Consider the following 14,714-nt stretch of genomic DNA (forward strand, 5'->3'; position numbering starts at 1 on the left):
TACCTAAGTAAACACAGTATTCACACCTTGAACATGTGGAAAAACACAGCATCTCTTGATAATTATCTTTTCTAACTTCGTTTCTACCTTCAAACTAGACTAGAAATGGGCTAATTGGGGTTTTCCTCTGCCCTTCAAAAGTTTGCTTTGGGTTCAAATACTTGAAAATAAACCATAGGAAAGGAAATCTGCCTCACCTGCAGGCCAGCTGATAGGTATGGGGCAACCTACCTTTTCTAGGCTGGCTGGCCTTGGGAGATTTTCCCAGTGGCCTGGCACCATGGCGATTTACCCGGCACGCTTGACTGCGCATGGCCCTGGCTGGGAGGATTATATTTCATCCAATGTTGAAATCACTTGAAATTCCTCTTGCTCATCCAAAGATACAGAAATAAAAGAAGCAACTCATGGTCCTGCTGAGGCGAGATCTTTATTGTTAGCCGTTCTTGCATCTTTTATATTCTATCTGCCAAAAATAGACGGCTCCAAGTAATGTAAGAATCACACGCACATGGATGTTACTGTATACCTCACACATTTCACCAAAAGATCAAATTATATTTTTACTGTCTTTATCTATAGACTTTAGAGCTCTATAGAAGCTTTTGAGTGGAAAGATAACATTTTTATCACTTTCACTTTTTCAATGTACCAACATTCAGATGGTTCATTCTTGGGTGGGATGAGGCAGGATGCCAAACCATCCTTTGTAAATGCCCTGGTCTAAAAACTGTCTAGAGACTAACCCACATGTACACACCGTAAGTCAACTTAAGTGACAGTCAAACTCTTCCCCCACTCTTCCTCTTTCTCATTGTGGTGAAAGCCCCTTCGCCTCCTGCATTTCTATTTTACTCCTTAGTATTAACATAGAGAAGGTGCTCAGCTACTCGAGGAACTGAGGATTCACAAAGTCATTCTAAATCACTTCTGAGATAGGTCTCCCTGAAATATTTACTTGTCCTCTGTTTGACCACTGGTCACCAGAATGAGTCATCCATTGGGCTTTAATCCACAGCAGGCTGGGATGACAGCAATACCAAGGCTATGACTTTATTAAAACTCTAACTTCCCTCAAACCTGATTATTTCAAAGCTATTTTTATTCGATGATTGCCTGTGAGTTTGTGTCAATTTGCAAGTTTTTCCCAAACCACCTTCTTAAATCAATGTAAGAGTTTATCTTCTCTCATATATGCAATTCCTTAACAGATTCAGGAAAACAAAATCTCTCTCCCACAGATGACTTCTACAGGCTGTGAGGTAAAAGGAATACTCTTTACAAAATGAGTTGGGGTTAGAAACTACATTCATGCCTTTTATTTATATCTACACACACACACACACACACACACACATATATCACTATATTATTATAGTGTTAATGTTATACATTATATATAAATTTTATAGTTATGTATTATATAATACAGTTTACATGTATATAAAAATATGATTCCCCAGAGATCCAATCCATATATAGATCTAAGGAACAAGGAAAGTAAAATCTAAAGACCAAACATTTCTTTTGGATTCTGGATCCTTAAATAAACCATACTTACACAGTGTTGCCATTATTCCTATCTGTATTTAAGACACACACCTAGAACATGGACCCATTGGTGGTCCCTTTTTCCCAGTCTTGTCCATTTCAGATAAGCATGATGCAGTCTACACACTCAGATCCATTCACATTTATGACTTTGTTTTTAAAGGTAAGTGCTCACTTCTCCTTTATTTTATCTACACTTTTCTAAGGATTTTCTCCATACTTCTTTTGAGGCATGCTGCAAAATGAAGAAGAAACTTGAAGAAGAAACTGGTATGGAACTCAGCACGACCCTGGGAGTACACTCTGGTGACTTGCTGCTTGTGACCTAATAGAGACTTCTACAGGTTCCTATTTCCTCCCATTCAATAGTTAGTACTTGTACCTTTCCTGGACCCTCTGCCACTCCAAATGTGCCTCTTACACATAGATATTCCTTCACACGTAACTCAGAGCTTAAGCCACGTTCCATTGACTTGACACTTCTGCTGACTTCTGCTCTGTCACATCTCCTAAATAGAAACACTCGGAGAGGGGTCGCTCTTTTCAGATTCAGCAACTTTGTAATCAGTTATTCCCCACTAAAAATTTGTAGTCATCTCTTTATCTATTAAAGAGTGTAAAATATTTCACAGATAAATCTAAGAGTTTCATATTAATTTAATTAAATCTAAGAGTTTCACAAGTACTTTATCAATGAGAAATATTGCTCTTGAAGCAGAAGAACCAGCTGGAAGAAAAGCTTGAATGAAATAAGCCTCTATGCATTTACTAAGGAAGTGTCTATCTCTACTCCAAAATTACAAATGAAATAAAACCGAACGATAAACTTCTAGTGGCAGTGGGACCCGAATGTTTATTACTGCCTCACTTTCCTCTAAATAGGCAACTCTTTCTTATCTCTGTCGCTTCTCTTCTATTTGGTACTCAGTCAACCTGAGACACAACTGAACTCTCCCCTCCTCCAGAAAGGGAGCTTGTTGAGCTCCTTTTAACTCCCTAACACTTAGACCTGTGCCTCCCAATTCCAACCAGTATTGATGTCTTCTATGCATACAAGCGCATTTCCACAAACGCATACTACAGAGCAGGGCCTTATATCCCTTGTATTGCCACATTGCCCAACGCAGAGTCCATGACCTCATGGAGTTTTGGACATGAACCCTTATGGGAAAAAGACACAAGCTAGGTCACCCCATCCCATCTCATGCAGCATATGGGTGCTACTAGCCCTCTCTGACTCCTGATTCACTTAAGAGCACAGGAGCTTCCAATAAGTAAACTAAATTAATCTCCTTCCTGCATCCAAGATTGTAAGTTTAACTGGTAGTGTGAAATACTATTACACCTGGAACTTTTGGATTTATGCTGCACCACTAGTCCACAGACCCGACCACAAATGACCTTTCCATTAATTCCCACTCTTGCCCATTGGTGTCTTTCACAGTGTTTCTCTCAAGACCATTAAACACAGTGCCCTGTCCCTTTGTTGTGAAACATGGAGGCTGTGCTATATATTGTTTCAGAATTGCTGGCATTCCCACTGGGAACAGAGTGGGCCTCACCCTCTCTTCATGACTAAGTCCAGAGAATGTGTGGTAAAGGAGCTTTGTGACATTTTAACCTGAGTTCTATTCCAACCATTGTCCGTGAATGCTTGCTTACAGGGCCTGTTATCGCTATACTGCTGATCACCATAAATGCGAGGCAAGCTGCTCTGAGCTGTGCCCAACCCCAAAACATTGTGAACACTTTATAAAGCAGGCTGTATTACAGCACATCTTCAGTCTCCTAATTTCAGAAGTCTGGTGGGCCTACTCTTTTCCCCAAACAGTTTTAACATCTCTACTGCTCTCGCCTTTGCCAAGCGTGGGCAACAAATACCGCCTTTAACACTAAAATTGTGTCACTGACCTATAAGGACATATAATGGGGATTGTTTTCCAGTGCTGGGGATAGAATACAAGAATGTATTTTCCAACTCTCTACGGCAAAGAGGTGCAGTGACAGAGGGTCATAATCAGGCCTCTAAAGTAAAGGGTACATAGGCTTTGGGATAAGAAATACCTGGGTTCAAACTTAAGTGTGCCATTTGCTAGTTGGGTAATCTTGACCAAGTTAGAACTTGTTTTCTCATCTGCCAGATGGGAATAACACTACCTCCCTCAAGAGGGTTGTTGTGAATATTTTAAGATACACAGAGCTCCCGGCATACCGCTACAATATAGTAGATACTCAATAAATGTTAGTATTTTTATTATCCAAGAGTTTGAATTGGCTAGAGTCCAGGACTATTAATTTTTATTCTTCCCAGAAAAGTCATCTAGGACTAAAGTTAAACATATTTATCCCGTGAGACTGTTAAATCCTTGTAAAGTTAACTTAGTGGGTAGAAAGGTTAGAGCACTAAGGTGGAAGGATGTTGCCCTTGCCTCCATTCCATTATGGCTCCAACACACACACACACACCCACACCCACCCAGATTAAACCTGTATGCCCAACTGTCCATGTCTCCAACCCTACTTGATGAAAATGCCTATGGCCTCAAAGATTAGAAAACTTTCAACCTTTCAAAACAAGAATGGGAAACTGAGGCCTCAGGGCAGTGTATATTCCACTACAAAAGGAAGGAGGGAGAGAGAGGAGGGGATAACTGCTATATTTTCTTGTCATTAGCAATATAATGGCTCCCATGTGTTGGAATCCCAGTTTGATGAGAAGAAATGACTCGAAGGTCATGGATAGATCTCACTGTCCACTGAGAAAGCTCTCGCAACACCTTTAGGCCCCACAGCTTCTTCTCGAAGAGACCACCATCTCCACCAATCATGGGCATCCCATCAGCCTCGTTGGGGGGAATCTTGTGTTCCAAGAGCATCATTAATTCCTCCAGCTGGTAAGCAAAGGCAGCAACTTGAAGCAGGATAGTATGTATTGCTTGATGGAAATCCCCTTCAGCTGGAGTAAAATGCACCTGCTGGTCTTCTAAAAGCCTGGCCAACATAGCATGGAAGGCACGATAAGCTTGGAGGTTCTCTTGGAGTCGCTCTGCCTCAGTCAGCTCACTCCACCGATCAGTGCTTGCCATTGGCACGCCATCCACAGAGTCCAGGTTTATGTTCTCGTTCAGGCCCTGATGCTTCATCTGGCCAAGAATACATAAAAACATCACATCTTCTGTAATTATCCCAAAATTTTCATTTAATCTCTAAATCTCATGTGAAGTCTTATAAGCCTTCCTGGTCAAGGATCCAAATTGTAAAGAAAATAAAAATTCTCCAAAAGGAACTCTTCATTTGGGATCCAATGACTGGACTTTAGGAAGACCCTATTCTCCCTGAAGTGATACATACTCCTTTGACTACCTATTTACTTTTTGTGGGAGAATTTGCAGCTTTCATTAGATTCTGAAGGTTGAAAAACACTGGTCGACAATTTTTCCTTCCCACTTTGAACTCCCTCCTGGAAACTGGAATACTTGAATCATACTGGAGTTTTAAGTATTTTAAACTTACTTGAAGACACTGACCAGACCTATTAAGGAGCCCTAGAATTAACCCACTGCAGAATTTTTCTAACCTCCTCTCCTTCACTTCATTATCCACTCTCAATGGTGAAGACAATCCTTTAAAGAATTCAGTGGGAATTAAACAAAGAAAAATTTAAAAATAAAAAACGTCACTTCAAAGAGTCTGATTTCTAACTGGTGAGGCTGTATAAAGAAACAAATTCTCAGAGAATTTAAATTTAGAACTCTCCTTTTCAGTGTTTCTATAATAGCAGGCCTTAGGTGGAGACTGATGGGAATCTCCCACTGTCAGAAAACCAACCTGGCACTGCATGGTTAGCTCCTTTGACACTTCCCTAAGTCCCCAATGAATCTTCTAGGGGGTCCTTTTGATAGTGTAGGTGACAATTCTACTCAGACACACAGAGACTTGATATATGTAATGAAGGAGTGGGTGGCTAATACTGTAAGGAAGAAATTCTTTGGGTTTATGCTGTTCTTCTCTCAATCCTATAAACCTCATTCTTTCATTTACATAGCTCAAAATTTCAGAACAATGAGGATGAAGAACCCACAGTTAGAGGGCCCATGGTGAATCTATTCTGGGAGAATTCAGACTGTAGGCAATCAAATTTAGGAAGTCTCCACGACATGTAGCCAATCCTACCCAGAAACCTATGGCTATTTTCTTATTCAAAGAACATGTCTCCTCAACAGAGAAGAAAATAAGCTCACAGAAATTTCCTTAAGGGAAGGAACCATGTCAAGTAATAGGCCCCCAATCTATGAATGATTATATGATTAGGGCCTTCATGACTGGTAATGGGAGCTGGAACATGATGATGATAAGGAGCTGCATCAGAAGAGATGAAGTGAAAACAGACAACAGCAAATTAGGCAACTTACATAAGATTCCAAAAGAGCAGTCAGGTCTGAACGAATCTTCCTTGCTAGCCAGATAGAGCGGCTACAGAGGTCCCGGCGGTGAGGGGTCAGCGGTGAGTGCTCTGCAAAAGCCATCCCCTAACTCAACTGTCCCAGGAAACAAGTGAGCTGGGTTTGCTTCTGTCTACACTGGTCCAAATAAGAAATGTGACTCTCAGACTAAATCCACTGGGCATTCTCTACTAATGGGATTGTGCATCCCACCCCCACCCCCCTGCCTGACTCAGAGGTGGCAGCAAATTCCTGGCTGTGGATTTTTGTGCCTGTGGAATCAAAGGCCCCTTTTTAATCAGCTTTCTTTCCTGCAGTGTCTGCCTCCATCTCTCTCCTCCACCAGTGCCGAGCCTACTTGTTTTTATGTCATTGTTTTGCTTTTGCACTTAGCAACAAGGTCACTATCACACTAATCCTCATGACACCCCTGCCTAATGTGATCTACTTTATATACACATAATCAGTTCATTTTGTTATCACCCTCCCTTGCACTCTCCATGTCCTCTTCCTTCTTTCTTTCCTTTTTTGGCCTAGTAAAGTATTCAATAATATTAAGTTGTTATTATCAATATAGCTGCTATTGATTAAGCAACTACTTTGGGCCAGACACTGTGAAAGGCTTTAAAGCCTTTATTTGATCTTTAGGATAGTTCTATGAGATAAATATTATTTACCCCATTTTACATTAAGAAACTAAGGCTTAAAGAAACTAAATGTTGCTCAAAATCCAATAAGCAGGCATATCATTTAAATATAGGTCTCTGATTCTCCCATTGACTTTGCAATTTCATTCTTTAGGTTTTTTACATTTGTTCAAGAAATAAAATTTATGTGAAATACGTCCTTTAAAAACACAGCATCTTTTCACTTCTATTTGTTTCATTACATATTTAAAGTTAGTTTCATTTACACTCGGCTAAACGTCAGCCAAGTAAGTCATCTCTAACCTCAATTGTGGTGCCTTCCTCGCAGCTACAGGATGAAGAAGGTACTGTTTAGGCCTGTTCTCTTCCAAAGGACAGGAAACACCCAACCCTCACTGGGAAACAGTTCTAAGGCAGTCTCAAGTAACAACATGCTTTTCTTTTTCTTCCTTATCCCAGTCATACCACACTGCTTCTTAACAAATTCCGAGAATGAGCTGGGCTTTGAAATGAGGGCAAAAGACTTTAAAAGCAGGTGCAGAATTCTCATCTACTGCATCTAACTTAACTTTACAGGTTAGAAGATGATGCTCCCAGAAAGAGTTGAGTCATCCCCAAATCAACTAACTTTCACTATTTCATAACATAGGCATTTTCTCTAAATGGAAACACAGGCCTTGAGGTGCAAACTTCCACAGGGAAACAATAAACAAGGGGTGGGAGGAAAAGTGAGACTGGCAGCCCACAGTAGGCCTTTTAAGAAGGTAGGAGGATTCTATTTTTTCTTACCTTTTTTTTAAGTTAGTACTTGATGTGGACATGGAGTTTTGTGAAAAAGCAGTGATACTAAATGTTATCAAGGATTTGTTGGTTATCTAACATAACATAACCCTCATAGCATAACTTAACATAACTAACTCTCATAACCCTCACTAACATAACCCAGACTAACATAACCCTCACAGCATCCTTGAAGTTTTCTCTACTAGATTAATAAGGCCATCTTTTCTAGAAGGTTCAAACACAGGAGGAGTTTCCAAGCTGGCCAGATGATCATAGAATCCTATGGCAACTCAGCATTAGAGATCAAGAACAAGAGTCCGAAGTGAACTATCTCACTCTGCCTGAGAGAAGCAATAGCACCTGCCACATAAACGTCGTGCTCTGGCCACTGGATTCTCAGTTAACAGCATGAATTGTTTTAACCCTTTGGATAACTGTAACTCAGTACAATCAAGGAAAACAAGTTGCTTCCATGAAGACAACTTTTATTTTTCTTCTTTACATATTTATTTTGGATATGCCTTACCTAGATTAAGAGAAAACAAGGATTTGAAAAGCAGAGTATCCCTTTTATTATAATTTCTTTTTACATAACCTTTTCAACCTAGATTCAGGTAACTACCTGTCTCTCCCAACAAAGGAGAAGGGTCCTGCACATTACAACAGGCAAAAAAGGCTTTTAGGAAATAAAAATATTTTAAATTGATCCATTACAATTTTTTTAATTTTCTTGAGTACATTGAAAAGTGGGAAAAAGGAAGGAAAAGGGTACTTTGAACAACCAGACTGTAATAACCTTAGCCAGGTTTAGTACACTCTTTATATTTTTTCCAACAGGTACAAAGGAGGTTCAAGTGCTCTATGTAGATGCTTTTCCATACCTGAATTCTTTTTTAATTCCCAGTAATCCTGGCCAGTGTTTTTCCAAACTCTCTGGAGCATAGTAAGTCTCAATTATGCAGAATAACCTTGGACAACCAGAGACTAGGGGAAAGCACATCTCCCAGAAATAATACTTGTATTTCAATTACATTTTTAGAATTTTGAACTGCCAATTCAGATTGGAGAATATGCAGTGGGGAGAGTTATTAAAAAGGTAACTCAATTTGACTAAGAGTAGAAAATGCAGAATTTTAAGACTGAAAGGGCTCCTTGGAAGGACACAGAAGCGAACAGCATGAGAAGCAGACAGGCAAAAGGAAGAGGGCCTAGTATAAGACAGCTTACTTACACCACTCTTTATTGTGCTAGCATCTCTTTCTCAAAAGGAAGAAAGATAAAGAAAATGGAGAATATTTTAAGATTGACTGCAAACTGCTGTAATAATTTACTGAAGCAAATTATAGGCAAGTGATACCTATAAAGAGGTCAAAAAACAAAAGGAGGAAGAAAAAAAGTTTCTAATTATTAGAACTAACTTGTTGCTTCGGTGGGGAGGAGTGTGATATAGGGAAGAACATATTTTCCCTCAATCTCAAGTTTTTTTATGTAGTTTGCTTTTGTGTAGGTGGTTAAAATATCTGATGACTAACCACTGTGACTGTAACTTACAGAGACAAAGGAGATAAATGTGACAGAGACAAAAGTAAGTGTGGGGTACAGATGCGAGCTAGTGAAACAGTACAAAATGGACTTATAATGGGAGTGGAACAACCGTAAACCCACCCGATCAACCTGATAAGTATTTTCAAATGTACTCAACATACCAAATCAATTCCAAATCCTTACTGTGGGCAGGAAAGCATATTCTACATCCCTTCTATCCTTATTCCATTTTCTACCCCCACACTGGAGGGATGGCAAATCTGCAACACTCTGAAAAGAAACAATAGTGCATTTAAGTCTGTTCACTGTAGGTGTCTGACTCCCTATTCCCTGGCATCCCAACCACTGACACTAGTGGGTGGAAAGTAAGCCTCTTTCAGAGATGACATTTTGTTACCCCCTCTTTTGGGAAAAAATAAATCAAAGAGAAAATTGATAAACTTTGTAGTTTTAGTGTTTGTGAAAAACAAGCTGTTCCTTATTTTGCTCTCAGCAAAACTTCACTCTTTCCAACAGCCATCACACATTTCTGACAAACAATGAATAGGGCAAGCCTTTAAATTCCAGCTTGTGAGGTACACAGGATAGAAACCGCCCTTCTAATTCTCTAAAAATGAGCCAAAATAAGTTTTTAGTCTTCTGGGAGTTATAAACTTAATACAAAAACATCACCTGCCTCTCCCATGGCCAGTAATAAGCAATCCACCCCAAGAAAATCCGTATCTCAATGGAAGTGGTAATTCCCAGAATTTTAGGTGAAAGCCATTATTATGCAGATTATTAACTTTGTCTATGGAAGCCTTTCCTCTTCTGAAGTGTTATTTTTTATAAAAAGGAAACAGAGTGATTTTCTCTGACTTCAAACTGTACGAATCATAGACTATCTCTTCGCTAATGGTAGTGTCCTTCACTAATTGGGATCTGGGATAAAACAATGATAAAGCAAAGCAAAACCAAAAACAAAGCAAGGGACCAGAATTAGCCCAAAGGGAAGGTGTAGAAAGAAATAATGGGGATAAAAAAAGAAATAAATTCACAAGAGAAAATTTTTTATCTGTAATTCAGACCCTGAACAACCCTTCTCATCCCCTTAAAATTTCTAAATCTCAATGCTCTAAGAATTCAAAGAGCACTAATTACCAAAAACCTAACATCCTTCCCTAAAAAGGCTTCCGAGAAAGCACTAGGCTACTGTAGTGATTTTGTTAGTGCTGAGGACCAGTTTTCGTTAAAGGCCACTGGAGAGCTATGATTTTAGAGGCTGGCTGTGCTTCTTCAACCCTATATCCTGCCTTCTAAAGTACCTCTTATGGAAAGGACCCCGTGTCAGAATAACCTAATCTCTCCCAGCCCCACAAAATATAGCAACGAAGTCCCCCCCACCCAAAAAAAAAATCAGACTTTCCGTTAATAAATAAGGAATCTCGGGTTCCACAACACAAAAACACACATGTTCAAAGTGCAAATTTCTGCCATTAGTCTGGGACTTGTCTCACTGATACAGAGCCCTGTCTTATGGTCAGAGAAACCATGCAGAGGGCAGCCCCCTCCCTGTTGGGAGCCTGCTTCCAAGCTAGTGAGCACCACTGAGAACCAGATGGAGGTGGTGGAAGGGGACTGAAGTGCTGGGGTCACAGAGGAGGGAGGTGGTCCCCATGAATCCTTCCTTTCTGAAACCCAGCAGGGAATGGAGGAAATGGGGTTGAGTGAGAGGGGTGTGCTGTTTTAACAGCTCAGCTCACCCTGCTAAGGGGCCTAAAGTGCCAAGTCAAGCTGCCAGCCTCCAGAGATTAGAACTGTATGATACTTTGGGGGTAAGTGTGCTGCAGTGGGTAGAAGCCAGAACCATAGGGCAGCAGTGGAGGAGAAGGGGTTTAGAGGACAGTAATATACTATCAAGAGTTAAAAGCTGATCCAGAGCACATCAGAGTTACAGGTTTAAGAAGGGATCTGCCGGTGAGCAGGAAGTCTGCCTGGCTGGAACCGAGTAGGAGGATAACCCTCACTTTAAGAGCTTCTTCTTTTTTGCCTACCTTTTTGGTAAAGGCAACATCAATTTTATAAAGGGGACAAGAGAGGGAGAAGAGAGGGTGTAGGTGTGTGTGCTGTGATTCACAATGGAAAGAGCAGGCCCTTCAGTTATTTTACTAGATTTTAAATGCTTTAAATTTTTTTTTGTCCTTTTTATCTTTTAAATACAAAGTCTGAGCTGTCCCACTGCCCAAAGTCTTCCCTTCCACTAAGGTCCAGTAGAGTCTGAATCTTCAATCAGAACCTCTGTGGTAGCACCGAGTATATCCGAGTTCATGACCAGCCCTTCAGTGCCCCCACTGCTGCCACTTCCCACAAAGATCTTCCCATCAGCCATCAGGCTCACCCGTTCTGTCCCACTACAGTATGACTTTGACATCCCTTCAGCTTCTAGGAGGAGGCACTCTCCAGACGTGGAGTTTCCCAATGGCTCAGGAAGAAGAGGAAGACCCTGCCCATCTGCAGGTTGTGTCAGCGACTCTGGGCTAGTGCCCAAGATATCTGTGCTGGTGATGAGGGCGCCTGCATTGGCAGCCAGAGCTTCGGCAATCAGCACCTCAGGGTGGCTTTTTGCTTTGTGTGCCACTACGCTGTCCTTCTTCTCAAACTTTTTGCCACAGATATTGCAAGAGAACTGGTAGAAGGAATCTGCATCATGCTTCTTCATGTGCCAATTAAGGGATGCCTTCTGCCGGCACGTAAATCCACAGATCTCGCATCTACGAAGAGTGGAAGAGTAAATGGCTGGTCAGAGAAATGAAGAGGGCTCCTATTCAGGGTCAGGGCAAGCATTTAGAGGTCACATATATAGGCAATAGTCATTAACACACTCCTTGGGAAAAATCAGGAAAAGCTAACTAGATGGAAAATTAATCTGTTTCATTTGTTTAAAAAACTGAAGGAATAAGAAAAAGTTCACTAAGTAGCACTCCCAATCAATACCCATTCTAATCTGGTAAAAGTCAATAGCAGTGGTGACTGAAACGTTTGCATGGGGGCTAACCAGAAAGTAGGATTGATACACACTTCTCACCCACATGTCCGCCAGTAAGTAACACTCACTGTAATGGCTTCTCGCCGGTGTGAATCATCCGGTGGACTGCCAGATTGTGAGAACTCTTGAAGGCCCTAGCACAATATTCACAGATATAATCCCTTTGATCTAAAAAGAAAAATAATGTGGTTAGGGTTCCATGGGAAAACCCTATAAGTATTTCATTTTCCCAGTTCACAGTAAGTAAGCAGATCATCAGTCAAGTCAGTTACAATAAGAGCAACGCTGTTTTCAATGCATAAAACACTTTGGATAAATAAAATTTTAAAAAGAAATACACCATTTTTGACTTTTTTTAAAAAGTCCATACATTCAGTAGCATAAGGCCTTGTTTAAAAAAAAAAAAAAAAAGCCAAACAAAGCAAAACAGAAACAATTTAATGGCAATGTGAGAATTAGAACCCCAATCTCAATCCCTGTAATCCAGATCTTGGAAAACTTGCTTAGTGAGTAAAGAACATTTTCCCTGAAAGCTGAAAGCTTACATATAAAGAATTTGGCACTCAAACCACCACCACCACAGAATTTGGCATTCCCTCAAAGAAAAGTGATCCACAATTAAAGTGGTAATCGTATCTTCTGTTTCAGGTTTAAAAACTGTTACCTATATTCTTTATCTTATTCTCCTACCCCACATCTTCTGCAGCATTCAACTATCTCCCTCTCTGTCATTTCACAATCCCGCGAAATTTCACAGCATTTTGATGAATTTGGTAACATGGTGTTCAATCTATGGCCCAAAGGAGCACTGCACTTAATTATTTCTTTATCACTTAGTTTGGGAGAGCAGCAGATAGAGATGCTCTGTATCTCTTGAATAAATGACCACTATTGTTTTCTATAGTTTTCACTTAAAACTGCTACAGAAAGTCACAGGGAAAACATGAGGCTAAGTTAAAAAGGCAAATAGTATGAAATTTAATTCTATATTCCATCCCATATCGTTCTAAAGCCAAGACAAGAAGAGGAGCCAAGTCTGTCTCAAGCTAGAATACGTTTAGCAATCAATGGGGGATATTAGTAAATGCAGAGAGGCTAGCTGAGCAGGTCTGAGGCAGAGTCTGAGATGCTGCATCTTGAACAATGGTTCAAGTGCCACCAATGCCTGTTGGGCTATCTTCTACATGCTGAGTAGGCAAGGTCTAAAACTGTGCTTTTAACCCAGGGACAACTCTAAGTGTCTCCCAGGTCTTGTCTACCTTTCTAGCTTTATAGTCACATGGCAAGCCTGGGTGGGGCATCCATTTGCTTAAATAAATCACATCTTCAAAGGGAATCTGTCTGCACTCATTTGGAAAGAGAACTACAATAACATAAAACTGTAATAACCAGATGTAAGTATCTGGAATGTACTGACTTCTAAAACAGTCACTTTGTCACAGCAGGCCTATGATATTTAGCTAAAGTAGTCTAAACTGGTTGTCAGAAACTACTTTGTAGAGAACAACATAAGTAACAGGGAGAAGGAGTGGAGAAAAGGCAGCATGCTGCAAGGAAGGGAATGGAGACAGCCCTCTCCCGGAAGCAGCACGGTACAATGCGGATACTGTGACTCTACAGTGATTCAGGCCTGAGCTCAAGTCCTGCTGCTCTGAAATGTCTACTGTGTGCCAGGCCCTGTGCAGTAAACAACACTTTATATGTGATCTCATTTCATCCTTACACTATTTCCCCACTATCAGTGACATTATTATTCCTTGTTTTTCAGATGAGGGGAAGTGAGAACTAACTTGTCTAAGTCACAGATACAATAAACACCGGGAAGGGTATAACGCTGGGTAGGAGACAACTAGAATTCCTAGTCTTACCGTCTATGACTGTGGAGAACATGGCATGTAACAGTACAGAGTCTGGCACCTAATCAATTAGCACTAATACCCATCTTCATTTGTTCCCATTAGCTGAACTGCACAAAGACTGTCAGTGGCTAAAAATGAATGCAGTCTGAAATCATCCTACGTTATGTATAATGTAGACATTCAGTTTCTCTTTTTGAATCAGTAACTCCTACAGGAGATGACATGTGAATTCAGTAGCTAGCCTCCATGACTGCAGCAGCAGCAGAAGTGCCAGAAGCTACTCAGTAGTTACCATAAACCAACAGGCAAGCCTCTTTACCATCAAGGTTCTCTCTTCATAATCCCCACTTCCAGTCCATAAAAGCTCCTCCAAGTATCTACTGGAAATGGCATTAGGATATCCTGGTTCTACTAGAACCTAGCAGTGTGACCAAAGGCAAGTTACTTAATGTACAAAGCCTCTGGTTTCTTAGCTGTAAAACAAGGGTAAAACAAGAGAACTTGGTGATGCTGAATGGATGGATAAGCAGTTAACAGTTGATACAGGATATGAGCTCAATAAAAAATTATTCTGGTCACACAAGTTCTTTAAAAGGTCACAAGATGGGGCGCGCCTGGGTAGCTCAGCCATTAGGCGTCTGCCTTTGGCTTGGGTCATGATCCCAGGGTTCTGGGATCGAGTCCTGCATTGGGCTCCCTGCTCGAGGGGAACTTGCTTCTCCCTCTCCCACTCCCCTTGCTTGTGGTTTCTCTGTCAAATAAATAAATAAAATCTTTTTTTTTTTTTTAAAGATTTTATTTATTTATTTGACAGAGAGAGAGATCACAAGTAGGCAGAAAGGCAGGCAGAGAGAGAGGAGGA

At 40.6% G+C, this 14,714-nt stretch overlaps 2 protein-coding genes across 3 annotated transcripts in view; both read right to left on the bottom strand.

Moving 5' to 3' along the window:
- Positions 1-95: 95 nt before the first annotated feature.
- Positions 96-7,752, bottom strand: CNTF (ciliary neurotrophic factor). Its single transcript, XM_046017856.1, has 2 exons — positions 5,964-7,752; positions 96-4,694 (listed from the first exon to the last, which is right to left on the bottom strand). The coding sequence occupies exons 1-2, from the start codon at positions 6,075-6,077 to the stop codon at positions 4,206-4,208; spliced, it is 603 nt and encodes a 200-aa protein (XP_045873812.1). The 5' UTR covers positions 6,078-7,752; the 3' UTR covers positions 96-4,205.
- Positions 7,753-8,116: 364 nt separating this feature from the next.
- Positions 8,117-14,714, bottom strand: part of ZFP91 (ZFP91 zinc finger protein, atypical E3 ubiquitin ligase) — a 48,727-nt gene continuing 42,129 nt past the window's right edge. For both annotated transcript variants that reach the window (XM_046017854.1, XM_046017853.1), the window contains exons 10-11: positions 12,062-12,161; positions 8,117-11,718 (exon numbers count right to left, since the gene is read on the bottom strand). In XM_046017854.1, coding sequence (XP_045873810.1) covers positions 11,208-11,718; positions 12,062-12,161 — 611 coding nt within the window. In that variant the 3' untranslated portion in view covers positions 8,117-11,207. The remainder of the gene's footprint in view (positions 11,719-12,061; positions 12,162-14,714) is intronic.

Source organism: Meles meles, chromosome 8 (genome assembly GCF_922984935.1).
Source record: "Meles meles chromosome 8, mMelMel3.1 paternal haplotype, whole genome shotgun sequence".
NCBI classification, from domain to species: domain Eukaryota; kingdom Metazoa; phylum Chordata; class Mammalia; order Carnivora; family Mustelidae; genus Meles; species Meles meles.